The 21,458-nt window shown below is 37.2% G+C and overlaps 2 protein-coding genes across 3 annotated transcripts in view; both read right to left on the bottom strand.

Moving 5' to 3' along the window:
* LOC131977445 (lysine-specific demethylase 4A-like) overlaps positions 1 to 766 on the bottom strand; it is a 29,431-nt gene extending 28,665 nt beyond the window's left edge. For both annotated transcript variants that reach the window (XM_059340747.1, XM_059340748.1), the window contains exon 1: positions 654 to 766. The gene's annotated coding sequence lies outside the window, so the exon portion shown is untranslated. The remainder of the gene's footprint in view (positions 1 to 653) is intronic.
* A 3,807-nt stretch (positions 767 to 4,573) lies between these two features.
* Positions 4,574 to 21,458, bottom strand: part of ptprfa (protein tyrosine phosphatase receptor type Fa) — a 248,912-nt gene continuing 232,027 nt past the window's right edge. Inside the window, exons 27-33 of the mRNA XM_059340745.1 lie at positions 19,605 to 19,890; positions 16,282 to 16,460; positions 9,189 to 9,315; positions 8,431 to 8,556; positions 8,037 to 8,191; positions 6,461 to 6,596; positions 4,574 to 5,387 (exon numbers count right to left, since the gene is read on the bottom strand). Coding sequence (XP_059196728.1) covers positions 5,319 to 5,387; positions 6,461 to 6,596; positions 8,037 to 8,191; positions 8,431 to 8,556; positions 9,189 to 9,315; positions 16,282 to 16,460; positions 19,605 to 19,890 — 1,078 coding nt within the window. The 3' untranslated portion in view covers positions 4,574 to 5,318. The remainder of the gene's footprint in view (positions 5,388 to 6,460; positions 6,597 to 8,036; positions 8,192 to 8,430; positions 8,557 to 9,188; positions 9,316 to 16,281; positions 16,461 to 19,604; positions 19,891 to 21,458) is intronic.

Here is a 21,458-nt window from a genome sequence, read left to right as displayed (position 1 = left end):
ATTTAAATTTCTGAGTCCCTTAGAAAACATACTGGTACATTGAATTTAGATGGCATTTGCCTTTTTAACTTTCAACATGACTATCTTAGTGATGTGATAGGTAAGTTAATAAAACTTTTAGCTAACAAGTAACATACTCTCAACTCTACCGTCCTGGTTTAAACCCCGAAGACTTGTGTGTCCACCGTGTCACTGTGATTGGATACAAGTCTGATAAATGATATTTCTCAGTCAGTGATTGGGTGAATCCCCCCGTCTGTTAAACACCGTGGTCCACTAACAGATCAGTGCTGCTCCTCGGAGAAAACACTCAGCTAACATTAGTCCTCTAGCTAACATGCTAACTGCCAGATAGCTTGTCTGTGGATTTAAAAGTGTAGTCAGTAAAAAACCAAACAACTGTCACATTCAGGATTAAAACTACAAGTTACCAACATTTACAGACAATGCGAAGAAGTCCTGCCAAAACCAGATAATTGGTCGTTGCAAAGCAGAAGCTACCGTTCAGTGTGGATCTGACAGCTGCTAACCAACTAACCGTTATTAGCAAACACGGCTTGTTGCTGAACCGTCACTTTCTGGTGCCCAAACTTCAAAGTTATTCCCACTTTCACACAGATAGACTAATAACAAGGTGCCGAACATTAACTTACACACGCTGAAATGCAGACGAGTTGTTTTCTTCTTAGATCACAGGTAGTAGAGTAGAAATACAGACATCATCAGTCCGGGTGGAGAAGACGGTCCTCCATTATTCCACTGACGCATGCCCAGTGTGTGTTTGTTTACATGGGGCTCAGTGGGCGGGGCTTCTGTAGACCTCCAGCCAATCACAGCGAACTTCTAGAAGAGAATAGTTTTTATTTCGTCACCCTGTTTAAAACACTCGCCCAACTAATTTTTTCAAGTTTTGCAGGAAACACAAAAAACTTCACCAAAAGTGTAGCATATGACATTTATTGATAGTTCACTCAAAAAGTATGTAACAAAGGATGGCTATTGGAAGAGTAATAGCACTGTGTGTAAATTATGTATCTTAAGAGAAATAAATGGCAGTTTTTTTAACATGTCTTTGTGACTTAAGCAAGATATGGTAACACTTTATTTTGAAAGGTGTCTACATAAGAGTGACACAAGCCTGTCAGAATGACAGACATGACATGACAAGTATCCTGAGCATTAATGTTACTTCAAAGTGTCAGTAATGTTCATGGCACATCCCATGTCATGTTTATGACACGCTCATGTCACTTTTATGTAGACACCTTAAAAATAAAGTGTTACCATATCTTGAGCAAGTCATAAAGGCATGTTAAAAAAAATTGCCTAAGTAATTTATTTCTCTTAAGTTACATAATTTACACACAGTGTTATTACTATGCCAATAGCCATCCTTTTGCCTAAGTCACATTTTATTTTGACTTAGGCATAATAAATCCGCTTAAGTCACACACTTGAGATAGGACATTATCATAAGGGGTAAAATCACATGATCTGATCAACAGAAGATGTAGCCGATTTTACAATTGGTGGCCGGCATCATGAGGAGATGATTTAGGCAAAAAAAACTATTTTGACAAAAAATGACTTAGTATTTTAACAGAGTGACGATATGGGGATATTGACTGGAGGCAAATTTGGCTAGTTGGGGATAAATTTGTCTTGAATAATAAAGTTAAAGAGGTCTCCTTTAAAATAATCCATAAAATATATCCAATAACAGCTACTTCTGTTTTTAGGGAAGTTTCACATACATAAGAAGAAATGTTCTGACTCCAAACCAAGCTTTGTTCACTTTCTACAGGAACTGGAGCAATACTGCACTTCTATTAAAATACTTAAGAGCAAGATGGCTCTGAAAACTGACTTTGTTTTGGACAAATACTTTATTGATTGATGAGTCATACATCATGTTTATTATTATTATTATTATTATTATTATTGTATCTGTTTCTTACCCTGTGTTTATTTTGGATCTCTGTTTTGGAATTGACGTTTGTCTAATTTTGTGTGTGATTTTTTTTCTGTAACCCCCTGGCAGGCAGATTAAAGGAAAAATCTTAGTAAAAAAAAAACCTGTAGAGCTTAAATGTTCATACAGGTCACTGGGGCTCAATAAATGGTGTGATACTTTTTTTTTTTTTTTTAAAGTCTGTCTTACAAAGCTAACAACAATCAAAGAGAACTTTATAATTCATCTAAAATATTTTAAAATTGTGCATGTGAGAGGTAAAATTGTGAATGTGAGAGATATTCTTTGTTAATGTGAGAGGTAAAATTGTGAATGTGAGAGGTATTTTTTGTGTAATTACCATAATTATGCACGATTTTTACTGCCTAACCTGCTCAATTCAAACAGGCCTGAGCCTCACTTCACACCATGTTTTCACAGAGCTTAGAAAAGAAAGAAATCCACCACGATACATAATTAAAAACCCAGTTATTCAACTTTATTAACATCAAGGTTTTCGAGACATTATTGTCTGCCTTTTTATTAACAAATAAAAAACAGATCATGTACACAACAGATAGGACCCCTACAGCACAACTCTGTGAAATGGACCCTTTATATTGTCCACTTCACCCAAAACCCACTTCACTTTCATCCAGTGAAAACCACAGAGATCCATCCGTGAAAAGTGATTCTGCTCTCAGTCTGTCTGTCTGCAACACAGTGATAAAATAGTTCAGGTGTAATACAACATATGTGGAAATTGGATTTGTCATGAATGGGGATCCAGTATATCTGCTTGTGTGTCCTGAAAGGGACAGGCAATAAGATGAGGGGGAAAGTCTGAAATGTGTCGAGATCTCTAAATCACTCCCCTGTGTGTAATTTTGTAAAAATGAGCATGAGCACAGATAGCAGGGTGGAGTAGTGGTTAGCACTGTCACCTCAATGTTTGAATATGGACAGGTCAGGTTAATTGGTGACTCTTAATTGCTTGTCATGTGAATGTGAGGTTGTCTGTCTGCATGTGTCAGCCCTGTGATTAGCTCCAGCCCCCTTTGCCACCTTAGTTAGGACAAGCAGTTACAGATAATGAATGAGTATGAGCACACGGATACATACCAGATTGTAGTGATGTGCCAATGAAGCTTCATGAAGCATTTTCTTTATTTTCTGAGCCCACTAGATGGCGCTCTATGTTCAACAAAGGACTGAAAGTGCAATCAATTACTATTGCTTGAGCCTTTTTCTTTAAACTAAGAGCACCATCTAGTGGGTTCAGAAAATAAAGAAAATGCTTCATGAAGCTTCATTGGCATATCACTACCAGATTGCATGTTAGAAGAAGTAAGACACATTTTCAGTGATGCTAAGTTGAAGTAACAACCAAAATCCTAAAGTTAAAAAATATAGTTGTCTGATCGCAGCCAAAGGGTAAGTGGGAAAATGCATTTTATTGTGATTTTGTTAACCCGGCCCATCATACTTTCTGAGAAACCTAGGTGTCCCCACATTCCTGAATTTCTTCCAGGCCCATTGTTATTGATTTAAATTCATCTGTGAAATGTATTGGATTAAAAAACATTAACAAGTTGGACATCTTGGCCTTTAGAGTATTGTTATGACCACATCAGGGGCAAAATCTATTACAGTTTAATAAAATATTAATATATGAATAGGTCTGGTGGTATTCTGAAGCTTCTTTTTTGTTAACAAATCCCATGTGTAGACCCAATTGACCTTACTAATAAGTAGTGATGTGCCAATGAAGCCTCATGAAGCATTTTCTTTATTTTCTGAGCCCACTAGATGGCGCTCTATGTTCAACAAAGGACTGAAAGCACAATCAATTACTATTCCTTGAGCCTTATTTTTAAACTAAGAGCACCATCCAGTGGGCTCAGAAAATAATGAAAATACTTCATGAGGCTTCATTGGCACATCACTACTAATAACTACTGAGAGTATAAGAGCCTGATTTAGCTTATTCCTCTGTGTCATAGAGCTCATTGTTGTACAAAGTAAATTGAAAAATACATCAATGAATCACACTGTTGCACTGGATGACATATTCATGCACACTGTAGTTTGGGACTTGTTGAAAATAAGAAAACATCCTTTGAGTTGGGCAACTAAAACCAATTTGGTTAAATTTCAGCACTGAGTCTTGGTCTTTGTGAATTAATTTTCTTTTTTCATGCACGGAGCATGTTTATGACTGTCTGCGTCATCAGCCTGAGTCTATGTAAAGTAGTGATGTGCCAATGAAGCCTCATAAAGCATTTTCTTTATTTTCTGAGCCCACAAGATGGTGCTCTTAGTTTAAAGAAAAAGGCAAGTAATTGCAAGCAATACCAATAAATTGTGCTTTCAGCCCTTTGTTGAACATAGAGAGCCATCTAGTGGGTTCAGAAAATAAAGAAAATGCTTCATAAGGCTTCATTGGCACATCACTAATGTTAAGAGTGGGTGTGAACGGTGTACACAGCCTTTCCAACAACTTTATATTTCTTTTCTTCAAAGTCTCTGATGGCTTTAAGTAAAATAGAAAAAATAGAAACTCTGTACATGCTGTTATCTGTTTATATATGAATAGTCTTTGCATGTTTATAGCCAAAGGTGTATTTTATACTGGAGTTAACAGACTTTATTTGTTTATTTGATCTGTTTGGTAAATCATCATCATTATCATCGTCATCGTCGTCATAATTCTGTTGAATGTAAAGACAGGAAGTGTAAACCCACATTTCAGCCTAAATAAGATCAACTGAGTAATGATAACATTAGAATATTATATCTATGGTACAAAATAAAATCATTAGCAGCTGTGAGTATATGCTTACCAGTATTAAATGTCGAAAATACATGTCTTTTGTGCTAATAAAAATAAAAATAAAAAACATAAGCAAATAAAAAAAGACTCATAAAGACATATAATAACCAGTGTAAGTGATGAGAAAATAAATTCTAAATATTTATATCAACATAGTAATGATCAACATAAATGAAAAAAGAGCAGAACATTTGTTTTTGCTATAAGGAGCAGGTAAAAATTGGGGGAGTGACTTGGGGAGTATTCAGTCAAGAATCGGAATGAGGCATGACTACAAGTCTTTCAGGGTTTAGTTTTTGGGAGGTTTTGGTGTCGGGTCTGTGGCAGAATCAAATCATGGCACCAGTGCAGAAAGAGGTCATCCTGTCCCTTCTCTTGCCTCTTAACTCTACTGTTTCCTGCTGTGGTCACCTCCCCATCGTAGTCCTTCTCTTAGCCTCCTCATCAGGCCTCAAGGACTGATGGAGCTGAGCAGACATGGCTCAGAAGAGACACAGAACTCTTCCGAGGGTGTCCCTCTGGTTCTGGATGGGGTTATGTTGCATAGTGATCAAAACTTCCAAGGTACTCCAGAGCAGCCCGGTAGCACAATTGGTACTGGTCCTAGGGACAAACAACATGTTGGTCAGTTTTTAAGTAAGAATCCATGTGAAAGCAATACTAAATAAAGAATTAATAGTGCTAATTAATGGAAGAATGAGTCTTCTTTATTCAAGACCGTAGATTTTCAGTTTGAGAGCATGATTTTATTCCTTTTCAGTGACACAGCTCCTCGTGCTCAGATTTATTCTCCTCATGCTCACATTTTGTGCTTAAAAAACGCAAAGGAATGCACCCAAGACGGCATCCGTCATTTGATTGGTCCACACTCTAGCTGTCTCCCTATTGGATGTTAGCTGGTCGCTTGCAGGAACCTTGTGTTTGTGTGTGTGTGTGTGTGTGTGTGTGTGTGTGGGTGTGTGGGTGTGTGTGTGGTGTGTGTGTGTGTGTGTGTGTGTGTGTGTGTGTGTGTGTGTGTGTGTGTTTGTGTGTACACGAGTGTTGGCATACTGGAAATCATATCGTTCATATCATATATATTTTAACCTGCCTCTCCCAATACTGATTACCTTTACCCACCAACTGTACCCAAATACTGAAATACAACATTATATTGTCAGGGTCTCTGCAGGTTTCAACAAGTTTAAGACCATAATGAATTCAATTTAAGAGCCATTTCACACAAAAATCGAAACATTTAAAAGTCAGACTGAAGTTCATGCATTTGTTTTAAATAAAAGTAACGTTAATACAATTTTAAGACCTTTCAAAATCGTATTTAAGACATTTTATGAGATTTTAAGAGAATTTTAGACATTTCATTGCCTTAAATTAATATTTTAAGACTTTTTAAGACCACACGGATACCCTGATTGTCTTTGTAAACTATAAAGTATCTCAACTGCAATAATGCTGTGGACCTTCACTGCATCACTGAGTCAACAAATAAATGGTCAGCCTATGAGAAACTGCTTTTTTTTGCAAAACAAGGCTAATCTCAGATTTTGCTTGCATGTCTCCTGAAGTTTACATGTCTGTTTGGGTTTTTTTTTAAATTACACATTAAACTTAACTTAACATGACATTCTTTTCTTTTATGGCCTGTTCCAGATGCCTCTAGCAGCAGTGTATAATACCTCTGTCTGCACCATAGCTGGCCTCTGAGTTCGGAGCATCTTGACGGTCTGGAACAGGTCGACCACTCCCTCGTATCTCATCCTCTCCAGGACGATGCTCAGCGTGATGAACACACCGGTCCGCCCAACGCCAGCACTGGTGGATATGCACATTAATATAATCTTATTACGATATATAAATCACGCACATACACATCTGCACGGCAAATCGTCACCACTTTGATAGCTGCTTAACTTATGCTCTGTAAAATCATGTCAGGATGAAATTAGAATTTAGGAAATCTTCAAATGATCTTGACAAAATTAACTCACCTGTATCTGTCCATGGGTTTGTTTGACCCACCGACCCTAAATGCAATTATTGTGCTTTATACTACTTCTAGAAACAACCTATGGGGGCGTTTGTAAGGGGAGGACAGATTCACTAAATGTTGTGCATGTGCGGTCAAATTGGTGAAGATGTTTCTCATCTGACAGTATGAAAGGTTATCAACTCCTTAAACCAATTAGCAAGCTACTTCATGTACTTTTTTAATTAATTATTTATTTATTTATTCGTTTATTTAACAGGGACAGTGCATGGCTCTCAGCCGTACCAGAATTAGCGACTAGCTAAATTTCATCTGTAGTCCCTGGACAGGAACAAAAAACATAAATCTAACACAAACAACCAAGCCTTTCAAACAGCAACAACAAAGTTTCACACTCTTAAAAACACAATACAACACAGGACAACAGCAAGAGTAAAGTCACAGTATTAAGACACAACACAAAACAATGTTAAAATACAACACTAAAGAGATTGCAAAATTGTGATCTAATGTTTGAGTTCATAGTTGGTAGGTGCATGATTGAGTGGATTTAAGCCATGATTTTATTTTAGATTTAAAACCAACGAATGTGCTGATGTCTCTGATCTCATTTGGTACTGAGTTCCAATAATTAGTGGCTCTTATAGAAAAAGCGGTAACACTTTACAATCACCAACTAAGTGATGTTTATAGATGGTTTATAAACCAATATTAACCATTTACAAAGTGCTATACATATTTAATCGTTAAATGTTTTCAACCAATTTCTTTAAGGTACATGAATCATTTCACAATCATTAACATAATTAATATGGTGTTAAAAATGTTAAAATGAGTGCAACTAAAACTATTAATAAACTATTAATTATAATTTAATTGTTTGTTAATGGTAAAGTAACTGTAAACTTACATTAATTACCATCTATTTGCCATTTATAAATGATGTAGTTAGTTAAACATTAATAAATTATGTATTTAACATTCTAAATGGCCTATACGGTTTATAAATGATGATTATACATTAATAAACTATCTGTTTACCATTTATAAATTATGGTTATTGTAAAGTGTTACCGAAAAAGCTGATCTGCCAAACTCAGTACATCTGTGCTGTACTGCACAGTGACCTCTACTGGTCGTCATCCTGTTGTCTGGGCGCAGTGATATAAACTCCTTTAACGGAGGAGCAGCCAGATTATGAATCACCCTATACACTAAGCTAATGTGTAGCTACAAAGTGAGCCTTGGAATAAACAACGAGTTACCTGCAGTGCACAGTAATTGGTCCATCTTGTCCAAATTGCTCTTTAGTTTTATGGACTTGGCCGATGAAGTCGATGAATCCCTCTCCAGTTTTTGGCACTCCTTGCTCTGGCCAGTCAGTAAACTGAAACTGCCTGATGGTTCTCGACTGACCGTCCTGTTGAACACAAAGGATAATGGAGACAGATCCTGAAGTCACTTTCATGCTTATCAGTCCAGTGTCCACCAAATGCCACATGAATTATAATATGCTGAAAATGGAGAACTTCTGACCAATGACAAAATCAACTGCCTACATTAGGCCATAAGTGCAGTGAAATTCACAAAATGCTAATTTTGCATTTTAGCATCTGCCACTCTATCAGCAGATGCTGAAAGCGGCTGAGGAGAACCTACCCTGGCATCTGTGACTTTGAACTCTCTCAGGATGTACTGAGGCATGTTGTACTCGGCCATGGGGTCCACAACAAAGTACTGGTAGCGTGCAGAGCGCTCAGCAGGCCAGTACTGGTGGCACTTTTCCTAAGAAACGGAGAGAGAACATGTATTACAATGTGTGAGACACGTAATCAGAATATCTTACTTTTTGAGTTTTGTTTGAATTGCCATTGACCCATAGCCATAACCATTATAAAGTAAACGTTAAGCGACAGATGAACACTACACTGAGACACTGACAGTTACTGTAAAGGGTGTACATAGAAGTAGTGTTGTTCCAATGGAGCCTCATGAAGCATTTTACTTTATCTGAGTCCACTAGATGGTGCTCTTGGTTTAAAGAAAAAGGCTCAAGCAATTAATTGTGCTTTCAATCCTTTGTTGAACATCTAGTGGGCTCAGAAAATAAAGGAAATGCTTCATCAGGCTTTATTGGCACATCATTACATAGAAGTATACTTAGTAAGGACAATTTAGTATTTTTTACAAGGAAAAATCAGACAAAGGGTATCTGCAGGTATTGGCAAATTATGTGAGCTTTTTAGAAAAAGCTTTTGTATGTCAGATTTAACTGTCAATTTATATCATATTTAAATATTTAAATGCATTTCACATTTTTTCCCTTTTATTTTGAAGTTCTTAAATCACCTTCAACTTTTTAAATACAAATTAATGCTTAAATTTTTGAGACAAAAGGCATGGTTATGATGTGTTACCCGTCCCATCTCGCGGAGTTTGGTGAGCATGACGACGATGGTGGAGTTGTGTTCCCACAACATCCTCCAGAAGTCCTCTGTGGTCTCTGCTAACGGGCCCTGGGTGGCCATGTACGCTCTCTGTTGTCTGCAAGTAGGAACAGAGAAAACGGTTGTGTTTACTCTTCAGGGTTCTTTTCCATTTCAACCTTGGTGCTGGTGTGGAATTGTATCTTACTGTAATAAAAACAATGATGATGGGTAATGATATGCCAAGAAGCCTCATGAAGCAGTTTCTTTATTTTTTGAGCCCACTAGATGGCACTCTATGCACTCTATGGCACCATCTAGTGGGCTCAGAAAATAAAGTAAAATGCTTCATGAGGCTTCATTGGCACATCACTAGTGATGGGAGATGAAAAAATGACTCTTTGGATAATTATGACATCCGTTCATATTTTTGTTGTCATAAACAGCCAACAAAAAGCTTTATTATACTGCAGTTAGTTAGTTAGTTAGTTAGTTAGTTAGCTCGTTTGTTCGTTCGTTTGTTTGTTTGTTCGTTCGTTAGTTAATTCATTCGTTTTACTCAAGTACTGTAGTTAAGTACACTTTTAAGGTACTTGTACTTTACCTGAGTATTTCCATTTTATGTAACTTTATACTTCTTACTCCACTACATTTAGCTGCCAGTTTTAGTTACTTTTCAGTTGAAAATGTAACATAAAAACATAATCAAATTAAAGTGATTAGGTTTTTTTTATTTAAATATAACCTAATAACAGTATATTAAATAGTTAAAATGAGTCCTATCTCGATCAAATTCAAATGCTGCCTACATAAATGCATCAAAAATAATAATACAATAACATATTTAGAATATATATTTAACAATCTGAGTGGGTCCATTCTGCATAACGAGTACTTTTACTTTTGATACTTTGAGTACATTTTGATGCTGATACTTTTGTAATTTTACTTCAGTAAGTTTTTAATGCAGGACTTTTACTTGTAATGAAGTAATTTCACAGTGTGGTATCAGTGCTTTTACTTAAGTAAGGGATCTGAATAACACTGATTGTTTGTCAAAATTTCCATTTAGGAGAGATATTTTCTGTCCATCCAACACATATCAAAGTATGTGTAGCCTGTAACTTTTCATTCATTTCATTTCGAAAATAGAAATACATTTGTCTTGCCCAAACAGGGAAAGGTTGCTTGCCTCCAATGTTTAGACCATCAACCTGCATGGTAGCTTGCAGCCATCTGTGTGTGAACGGCTGAATGAGACATAACAATTGTTAGAGCACTTTGGACAAAAGAGATATATAAATGAAGTCCATTTACAGAGTTCCTGCGGAGGTTTCTTGTAAATAAACAAACGTTTTCTAGTGTTTCTCACTAAAATGCATTGTGTGTATCCCTGAGCTTCAAGAGACATGTCAAAGGCAGCTTTAGGTATTTTAAATACAGCATTGTTTATATAAATTTGTTCTTGTTGCAGTCTTCTTCTTCTCCTCTGTCTTTGCTGGCACATTGCTGCACATCATGGTGTATAACCGCAACCTACTGCTCAGTGGAATAGTGTGAAACCACTGGCAGGGCCAAAAAATATTGGAAACACGACTTCAACTTTTGCTTGCTTAACCCTCCTGTTATGTTGCAGGTCAAATTGACTCATTTCAAAGTTTAAAAATAGTTAAAAGTTTTTTTCATAACATAAAAAAAAAAAAAGTAAAATAAAAAAATAAAAAAATCCGTGTCATGTAAAACAGTGGTATTTTATACGTAGTCTCTCCAATGAACATAAACATTTTTTTTAACATGCATTTTTTTTAATGAAAAACGAGTGAATTATCCTCATTGAACCATGATCTGTGAGAGGTAAAGAAGAACACTATTGCACAAAATATTAATTGAAATGGTTAGTAATGGAGTTATTAATTAAATTTAAACAATATTTATTGTTGTTTTTTTAAAGTTTCTGACACTTTTGGATAATTGAACATGCCCCGGGTCAACAACATTATTGCTGTTCCTGAGAAATGAACGTAACAGGAGGGTTAAAAAAGCAATCATTCTAGATGCATTTACCTATAACATTCAGAATTATTGTCATACATATTTACAGTATGTGAACCTGCAATAATATTGTAACAATAAAACCTGAGTTAATTCAGATTCACCCTCTTCATCACTTATGTTAATAGCTTGTAGTTCCATGATGTTCGATGATGTCCCTCAACAGTTGAATGAACCTCACAAGTGTTAAATATTAAATTTTACACACCCTCCTTACAGAAAACTTGATGAGTCAGCTGTTGCAAATGTATGCACTGATATTTAAATGTTTTTCCTTGAACACAGACCCTTTTTAACAGCACCGTTAAAATGACAGATGCCATCCCAGCTGCTCAGCGAGGCTCCGGGCCCTGTAACAACTCCAGACCTGCCCATTAGGGAGCAGCGTTGAAGCATGCAGCAGAGGGCTCGGGTAATACTCTCAACCCTGTGTGTGCAGCACACATACTAAGTATTTCTGTTCTGTTGTCTGAATACATCAGTGCTCTGTGGTTTGTGTGTGCTGTGTATGGCTAGAGGTTTTGGTTGCCACTGTCCTGCTCTCAGGTTTAACTATTATTTGAACCTGTCAGCAAACAAATATACTCAAAGGAACCAAAGCTTCTGTGTTTGTTGTGATTCTGGGAATGATGTCACTTTACCTGCAGGTGTGACTTTTATACATTTAATGCATCAATCTTCTGTACTTTAGGAGCAAATGTCCCTGACCCACCAAGTGTAATCCACAGGGCAGACTCCATGGACCCTATCAATTAAGAATTTGTATGTGGCCGGCCTACCTGGACCGTAGTACTGGGAGACACTTAATTATTCATGAATGATGAGAACCGTGCAAGTTTTCCTTTTGTATCAAGCTGCAATAAAGTTGAATCACGATGTGTTTGAGTTAATTTGCCTAACTTGACGTTGCATGTCCTGCGATGTGAATCGCCGTGTTTCCATTAATGTTTAATTAATTTGAATTGAAATTTTGAAATGTCACATTAAAGGAAAATGCACATAGGGAAGTTTCTAAAAACTGGTCTAAAACGAATAAACAAAGCTGCATTAACATACTTTGGTCAGAAGATGGCAGTGTGATGTACTGCTGGAGGCTTATTCGTTAGTAAACAGTAGAAGAAGAGATTGTGCGGGAGAAAAAAACAATAACAATAAAAAAGGTCGCTAATCGGACAACTTTGGCCATCCATAAGAGAAAAGTTTTCAGGAATTAGTTTCAATTGGGTAACTTAAAAATGTTCTTTCATGTCAACTTGTCTTGTTATTTTTGTTTCAATTGTTAATACTTTTTATATTTCTACTTGTTGATACTGTAAATGGTTAATATTTTATATTTTTTACTTGTTTATTTGCTGATACCAATTATATTTGTAGTTTATACAGTTGTTTACCTTTTTTTTTGCTATCCACTTTGCTGCTGTAATTCTTGAAATTTCCCTGTTGTGGGACTAATAAAGGAAATCTTAATCTTTAGCTAACTTTTTTAAAAAAAACACAAAAACCACTTCAGACTTTTACACCCATTTCAGAAAGTTTCATCAAATTTTGGGTTTCCATCAAGCCTTTGTCATGCAAATTTTCAAAATGTACAGAGAAAATTTTGTTGTTGGAAACACGGCTACTTAGTGATGTGCCAATGAAGTTCAACAAAGGACTGAAAGAACAATTAATTACTATTGCTTGAGCCTTTTCTTCAAACTAAGAGCACTAAAAGAAAATGCTTCATGAGGCTGAAATTATTTAAGGCCTAGTCCACACAGTTTTCCTGTGCAAATGTGCCAATGAAGCCTCATGGAGCCTTTGCCTTACTCTCTGAGCCCACTAGATGGTGCTCTTAGTTTAAAGAAAAAAGGCTCAAGTATTAGCAATTCATTGGGCTTTCTTGAACACTGATCGCCATCTAGTGGGCTCAGAAAATTTAAAAAAAGTGCTTCATGAGGCTTCGTAATGATTAACATAAAGTGATAATTGATAGAAGCAATGACCAAACCAACAAAATATAAGATACAAGTTGTAATAGACAATAGAGTGATATGTAATAGAATTTTAGAATTAGTTACATTACAACCAAGCCATAAGAAAGTCCTTTGAAAAGGTAATAAATGGTGCAGGCAGGGAGTCAATGATATTAATGCCTTACTATCTTACACCACCATGGACAGACACTGAGGTAAAGGACCACAGCTGATATACCTTGAGGTCACTGGACACCTCCACTAATCATCCTTATCATGTCTTCCCCCCTCACCTTAATCCACCTTAATCCACACTGTGGACTTTAAAGGCTGAGCTCAGAGAGTCCTGGAGCTCCCTCTATCTCACTCCACTATTAATTACTGCAACAGGAAGTAAGAGACACCACTGCCTCCTTCCCCGGCCCATCCTCCCTTAGGTGGAGGCGCCCGGGGGACGTCATTAGGTGCTGACAGCTGAGAACAAGGCACACCAAGACTTTCTGCAAGTAAAAAGGGGAAGTCCTGACACAGGCACTGCACCGGAGAGTGCTTCCAATTAGTGTTTTACATTTTCATAGAAGAAATGTGAAATTTTCAATTTGTGACATCTAAAGTCATGGAAAAAAATATTAGACCATTGTTTACTTCAATTTCTTGTTCATTTTAATACCTGGTACAACTAAAGGTACATTTGTTTGGACAAATATAACGATAACAAAAAAAATAGCTCATAAGAGTTTAATTTAAGAGCTGATATCTAGACATTTTCCATGGTTTTCTTGATAATAACCAATATCATAATCATGAAAACCATGGAAAATGGCTAGATATCAGCTCTTAAATGCGTCATCACATTGAGTTTGGATATGAATTCTTTCATATCTTTACTTCTTTGTTGTGTACATGTTAAAATATAGCATGCAATGTGTTAATAAGAATGTTTTGGAGGTGAAGGATTTGTGCACACGTTAGATCAGTGCAGAGTCAAGGTAATATTTTTTTTATTTCCTCGTTTACATTTTCCTCTGCCAACTTTCCAACCAATAAGCAATAATACTGTATGTAGATTTCCAGCCATCCATCTTCGCACACGCCCCTCCACAAATCTTTTTATTTTTATTTGGTCCGCTTACATTTCTGCACTGTGAAAGCAAATCAGACTACAAAGAATAAAAGAATGAACCAAAAGTATCAATTTCACTCTGATTAGGACGAACTAAATGGACTTGGGATGTGAAAGCGCCCTAACAGACACATGCTGGCTCCAGTCCTTATAAATACTGACTCAACAGTTCTTCTCTCCAGAGACTTCCCATTGTACTCTTAGAAAGAAAATAATATTGGACTATTCCGTTAAGATCCGGTGAGCAGAGTTATATAAAAATCTGTAAATCTTTTTACTCATTAAACTCACTAAACTCACTCTGCACAAAGGGACAAACTGACGTCTGTGTTGTAAGGCCCTTGAGTGGAAATATTATTGTAGACACAGACCGGAGCAGCATAGTAGAAATATTGGAGTAATTTGTTTTTTTGACATGTCACCTATTTCAAACAGACTCAATCAATTTACAAGAGGGAAAAAACAGCAGAGAATTAGCAGGCCTGTCAATAAGGCCAATTTGTTTTGACAAGTGACTCAACAAAAGCATATTAGGCAGTGACACTGGATCCATGTGCATTTTACTGCTGTTAGCTGCCAGAGAAATCCCTTCACCTCTGTGTTCATTAAAAGTGCAGCTACTGAGCACACCCTTTAGTTCTACTACAGGTGCATCTTAGTACATTAGAATATGATGGAAAAGTCCATTTCCAGTAGTTCAAGTCAAACAGCCCCAACCAAGTATTGAGTCATATAGATGGACATACTCTTCAGAGGCCAACATTTCTATATTAAACACACTTTTTAAAATTGGTCTTTTGTAATATCAACATTTTTTTGGGGCACAGAATTTTAGGTCTTCATTACATGTAAGAAATAATCATTATAATTAGAAGAAATTAAATAAATTAAGACATGAAAAGGGGTGGCTGTGGCTCAGTTGGTAGATCATTCGTCCAGTGATTGGTTTATGTGCCCACTTATAGTTAAATGATAAATAGTAAATGGCCTGCGGCTGTGGCTCAGGTGGTAGAGCGATCACCTACTAAACGGAGGGTTGGTGGTGCGATTCCCGACCATGGCAGCCTAGATGTCGAAGTATTCTTGAGCAAGATACTGAACCCCAAATTGCTCCCGATGCTGCGTTTATCAGTGTGTGAATGAATTCCCAATGGTGGCAGGTGGCACCGTTTAGGGTAGCCTCTGCCACCAGTATGAATGTGTGTGTTAACGGGTGAATGAGAGCAGTCTGTAGTGTAAAGCGCTTTGAATGGTCACAAAAGCGACTAGAAAAGCGCTATATAAAGGTCCATTTAACATTTACCAAATGTTTCATTCTGTGTGTAATGGATGGACACACAGTCACCCCCTCCCCCTCTGTCTGAAACCTCGGCATCACCCTGGATCCAACTCTCTCCTTCAAATCACACATCAAGAACATCACCAAAACATCCTTCTTCCACCTCCGCAACATTGCACGCCTTCGTACATTCCTCTCCTCTCCACTGCCGAAACACTAATTCATGCTTTCATAACCTCCAGACATCACCAGGACCAAGAGTCTTCTCCACTGCTGCTCCAACCCGTTGGACCTCCCTCCCTATTCACATCTGCAATTCCGACTCACTCCACGCCTTCAAAAATCAACTCAAAACCTTTTCAAAACAAGACCTGAACTCATCAGCTCTCATTTATGTTTAGTTTTTGCTATTTCTGCATTTTGTTTTTGTGTGTCTCAATTGTGTTATGTTAAGCGACTATGAGTACCTTTTAAAAGCGCTATAAAAACCAAATGTGTTATTATTATTATTTATGGATCTATATTATGTGTTATTTCCACTTTTTGAATGAATTACTGACATGAACAAACTTTTTTATGATACTCTAATTTATTGAGATATTTCTCAACCATTTCTAGACCATTTGCTGCAGAATATCATCCTCTTTGGGTGTGAAATGGTTTCTATGGATTCACCTGTATCCGTCTATGAAGCTGGCGTTGATGTAGTCGGAGCCCTCTACCCCTCTGATTGGCTGCAGGCAGACACGGCTGGACTCGAAAGGCATGATATTCACCAGGCGGTTTTTGAACTTGTTACACGGCAGGTTGGCACTGATGAATCTTGAGGTATGTGCTTTAGAGTTGGCCAGTTTCTGCGGACACAGAAAGGAAAACATATTATACAGTCACAGTCACATAGAAGTGAATGCACTGCAGCATCACAACTACTACTGCTCTTTAAAGGCGTAATAGTTCGTATTTGGGGGTTGTGTGAGGTACTTATCCACAGTCGATGTATTACCTGTACTAGATTATGGTCTGAGCGTTCGCAGGTTGGAGAACCAGACGAGCACCAGGCAGGCACCTTCACCCATTATCAGGCAAAGAACTATATTTGGTAACTTCAGGTAATATTTCGGGAAAAAAGTGGCAAATTTACTAGATTAAAGTGGCAAATCTACAAGAAAAAAAGTCGCAGATTTAAGAGATTTAAAGTGTGAAATCTGTGTGAAAAAAATCACAGATTTACGAGAAAAAAGTGGGGAAAAAGCAACTTTTCACCACTTAAATCTCATAAATCTGCGCATTTTTCTCTCGAAGATTTGCCACTTTGATCTCGTAAACTTTTTTCTCAAAATATTACCCCCCTCCCACGGGTCCGTATGTTTTTTTTTTTACACATTCTGGCAGTATGTAATATCCTCCAATATTCTCTAGGGTTGAAATTTGGAATTTGCAAGTATTTCAATGAGTGTTCTATTAAGGGTTAACAAAGGCCCACGCTTTACGTTTTACCTATTTATGTGTACGCTATATTAAAGATATGTCCACTGATTTGCGTTGCTATCCACAGCCGTTTCATTTGGCACTACTTTTTGTCAACCGTAGAACTTCCATGTTCCTACACATAAACAGTAGAGGTGGAGGAAAAAAATTGATACAGCATAGTATTGAGATATTTTGCGTGGCAATATTTTATTGATTCATGGCCGCCAAGTATCGATATGTAGCGTTACGGTGGGCTATTGATATTTTCACCTTTTTTTTGCGGGCTCACTTTTAGGAATATACTGGACTTTGTGTCGGTAAGTTGTCAAAAGTGCAAAGTTCGGCTTCTTTTATGTTTCATTAAAAAAAATTCAGAGCAGTGCAGCTTAAAGTTTTTGAAAGTTTGATAAAATGCTGCAGTTGTTGTTGTCCATACATGTTTGATATCAGTTCAGTTCAGTTTGACTGAATACTTTGTTGGTCAGTCTGTGGGTTTGACTCTCATTGTGGAGAAATAAAAAGACTGAAGTGAGATGAATAGACTGAGAATTTTCTTTTATTTGACAAGACAATTCTTGATTGAATTTAATTTTGTGGACACAAAATGCAGTTAAATAGCAATATATTGCATCGCAATACTTGCCATATATCAAACTGATTAAATTCGCAATAATATCATGTCGTGACTCAAATATCAGGATAAAATCATAAGATTGGGGCCTCTGGGGATTCACACCTCTAATAAACAAATACAACATTTTAGGGTGGGCCTTTGTTCAGGTGGTTAAAATATGTTTTGTGACAGTCCCCGTCTGCTCCTGGCTGGAGCTCGTCTGGTTCTCAAACTGGGAACACTCAGGTTATGCATCTGTGGGTAAGACTTCATACAACCTCTCTTCCAAAATTTCAAACTATCCCTTTAAGAAGATAATTCAACCAGTCTTGGTGGAATATGGAGTGTTAGCAAGGTTGTTACAGGGCATTTGGAGGCAACACTCTGTTTGATACATGTAATCTATAATCCACTTTGAGCTGATTCTTTCTGTTCCTCGTGCCCGATGCTGCAGTGCTAAAATCACCCTAAAGACATTAAAAAGTTAAAATTTGCTGTGAGCTAACGCAGATCAAACCTTTCAAAGACAACATCCCAAAGGGTGTTTTTTTTCTGTTGTTGGGTGATTTCTCTGCACTGCAAGAGCGAATGTCAATTTGTCCTTGGAGTGCATGTGAAATACATTTGTAGTGAGTTGAGGATCCAAATCTAATTATGCTTTTATTTACAGTCATCCTGCTTAAACAAGCTTAATTCGGGCTGTGGCGTGTGTGTCCCCACCCATATGTCTCACTGTGGAGTGAGCAGTAGAGGGTGGTGCAGTGCAGCAGTTCATCCTGTGTAAAAACATAACATAACCCAGTCGGCCCTTAGCTTTAGGCCTTTAGACATCTTTTTTTGTCCCAGCCTCTCCTTCACTCTATCACTCTCTCCCTCTACACTCTTCCACTCATTTGGCCTGTCATCTGAAGCTCTGAGAAGGAATTCATCTCTGTTACTCAGGCTGAAGATGAAATCCCTCCTTTTCTCTAGCTCTCAAAGCACATGCAGTTAAAGGGACATATAGTATTGTATTAGTATGGCACTTCATGAAGTTGGAAGATCTGTGAGACGTGGATTAAAACATGAAACAGAGGCTGAGATATGCTGACTTTTTGTTGATTCTGATTTAAGCCTCCAGAACAATGTTACCAACCTAACCAAATCTGTATGTTATCATATTAAATTATAGTTGTAATACAATAAGAGGCTTCTTGTTTCAAGTAGTCTCAGTAAAACACAGAGATATATGAGGGCCATATAGGCCATAATTAATTCTTCCATCTCACATACGCAAAAAATACCTCTCACATTCACAATTTTACCTCTCACATACACAATTTTTTTGTGAATGTTGAAATTGTGTATGTGAGAGGTAAAATTGTGAATGTGAGAGGTTAAATAGTGAATGTGAGGTAAAATTGTTGATATGAGAGGTATTCTTTGTGTATGTGAGAGGGGAAAATTTATATTTATATATATAACTTAAGAGTATTCTGATGCTAGCAAGGCTCATGCAGGTTTGCAAAATATAGATATAAGAAAAGTGAAACATATAAAGTGATAGATATAGATAGATACTTTATTGTCCTTTTCAGGACATTTGTTTTTGCAGCCTGTACATGTCCTACATACATATATACACACATAGACACAGGATACATATAGACACTACGACATAACAAAAATATACACTTAATCCAGCACATTTATCACATTTCACCCTCCAGCATAGCACCACCTCCGATGGTTACCGGGGTGCTTTGTTTAGAGCTGATACAGCAGAAGGTACAAAACTTCTGCTGTAGCGAGCGCGTTAACAGGCCATGGCCCTGTATCTGTGGCCAAATGGTAACTGGAGTGTCACTTTAAATCAAGTATCAAACTGTACAAACTCCTTGCACTCACCTTGCACAAAACAAGAAAAGGTACCAACCTTAAACTCCAGTTCCATGGCGGTGACGGTCTCTCCAGGAGGGGTCTGGCTGAGAGTCTGGATGTGGGTGTACAGGTTTCGGGCGGGGACTTCTGTGTTTCCACAAGTGGCAGCTTCCAGCAGAGCCTCGTGGATGAATATGTATTGATCCTCTGTCTGCACCATGTAGTTCCTCTGAGCTCGCATACATGTCACATGACCATAAATGTCCACTGACTTCTCGTGTTTCATCCTCTCCAGCATGGCTTCAATGACAATGAAGCAGCCTGTTCGTCCCACACCGGCACTGGCAGAGAACACACAAAACATGGTTGGTCACTGCTGTTTATGTCTAGCATTTATTGGCAATGGCTGATCCTCCTGGGGTCCATATATAGCCAACAATGTACACCTCATACAGTAAACAATAAAGTTCAGTGTTTCCCACAGGATTTTATGAGATATGGGGGGAATGTTGTGAATGTTGTACATTTATAGGTATAATGCATCAATCTTGTGCACTTTGAGAGATAAATGAGAGCAAACACCTCACATAACATTTTTCACAGTTGGGAGATACCGATACCGAAGATATAGATTATAGAATCTTTGTTATCCTACTGTGTCATTTTTAATTGCTGTCAACATACTTTCCACTAGGACATGGAGCAGCCAGCCACTGTTGAAAAATAGCTGGCTCGGGGGGTCCAGGGGCATGCCCCCCTTAGAGATTTTTTCTTCCATAAAAGCCCAAATTTGGTGCCTCTCACACATTCTAATGCCACCATTCCATCATATACACTGATCTTAATGACTGCATATTTTAAGAATCATTATAAAGGAGAATAAGGGTTCTTGTATATTTTATTTAAGGCATCTTAATTTGACAGTCTTCATGTAAATTTTGTGGTTGATTCTGTTAACACATTGTGCTCTTATTTTGAAAGCTGCATGCGTTTAGGGACAGGAAGTTATTCAAAACACTTTGTCACAGTTTAGTGTGATCAAAACAACTTTTACTGTTAGCTAATGTTAGCTCACGGCTACCAGAGTCTAGGAAATTAATGGGAAACCCTGAAATTACATTAACATTGCAACCAACACGGAAACTACGTTGTACATTCACAACTAAATATATATAAACAACAAATATATACATTGCAATTAGTTCAATTCAATTCTATTCTTTTTTTCATTCACAAATCCCACATTTGTCTTAGAGGGCTTTACAATCCATACAGCATCTGTCCTTTGACCCTTGCTTCAGATATAATTTCACTTGATTGACAGGTAAAAACCCCAATAACATAAAGAAGAAAACCTATTTAATTTATTTATTTTCCATACCTGTCTTCAACAAGCTTTTTTGCTGCTTCTTAAAACTTTTTGTTGTAGATTCTTGAGATGTATAGCTTTTCAAGCAAACTTTTCAAGTGAGATCTAAATCTATACATATCTGGGGGTTTTTGGTCTATAAAACTTAACCACTGTCATTCACGTGGAGAAAACCGTGAAACCTGATCAAACACCACTTCCATTAAATTACTAGAAAAAAGGGGAAAAATACTATATGGAGATGCAAATGGAAATTCCACGTTTCAAGGCAACACAGATCATTAAAATTGCAAAGGATCAAGATCTTTTGACAGTTTCGGACACCTGCATTAAAGATAACAAACAGGTTTTACAATGATTGATTTGAAGGAATGTAACGATACACTCAACTCACAATTCCATACGCTTTCCGATACGGGGTTAAAGATGCGATTTTCTCACAATTCTCTGCTTTTAACAGAATGAGCTTGCAGACAAATTATGACTGAAGAAGATTCCTTTAATTATTTCTCGGCCAAAAAACACATTTCTGATGTAAGG

Source organism: Centropristis striata, chromosome 9 (assembly GCF_030273125.1).
Source record: "Centropristis striata isolate RG_2023a ecotype Rhode Island chromosome 9, C.striata_1.0, whole genome shotgun sequence".
NCBI classification, from domain to species: Eukaryota; Metazoa; Chordata; class Actinopteri; order Perciformes; family Serranidae; genus Centropristis; species Centropristis striata.
Note: the sequence above shows the minus strand (reverse complement) of the source record. Positions and strands in the feature narration are given on the sequence as shown.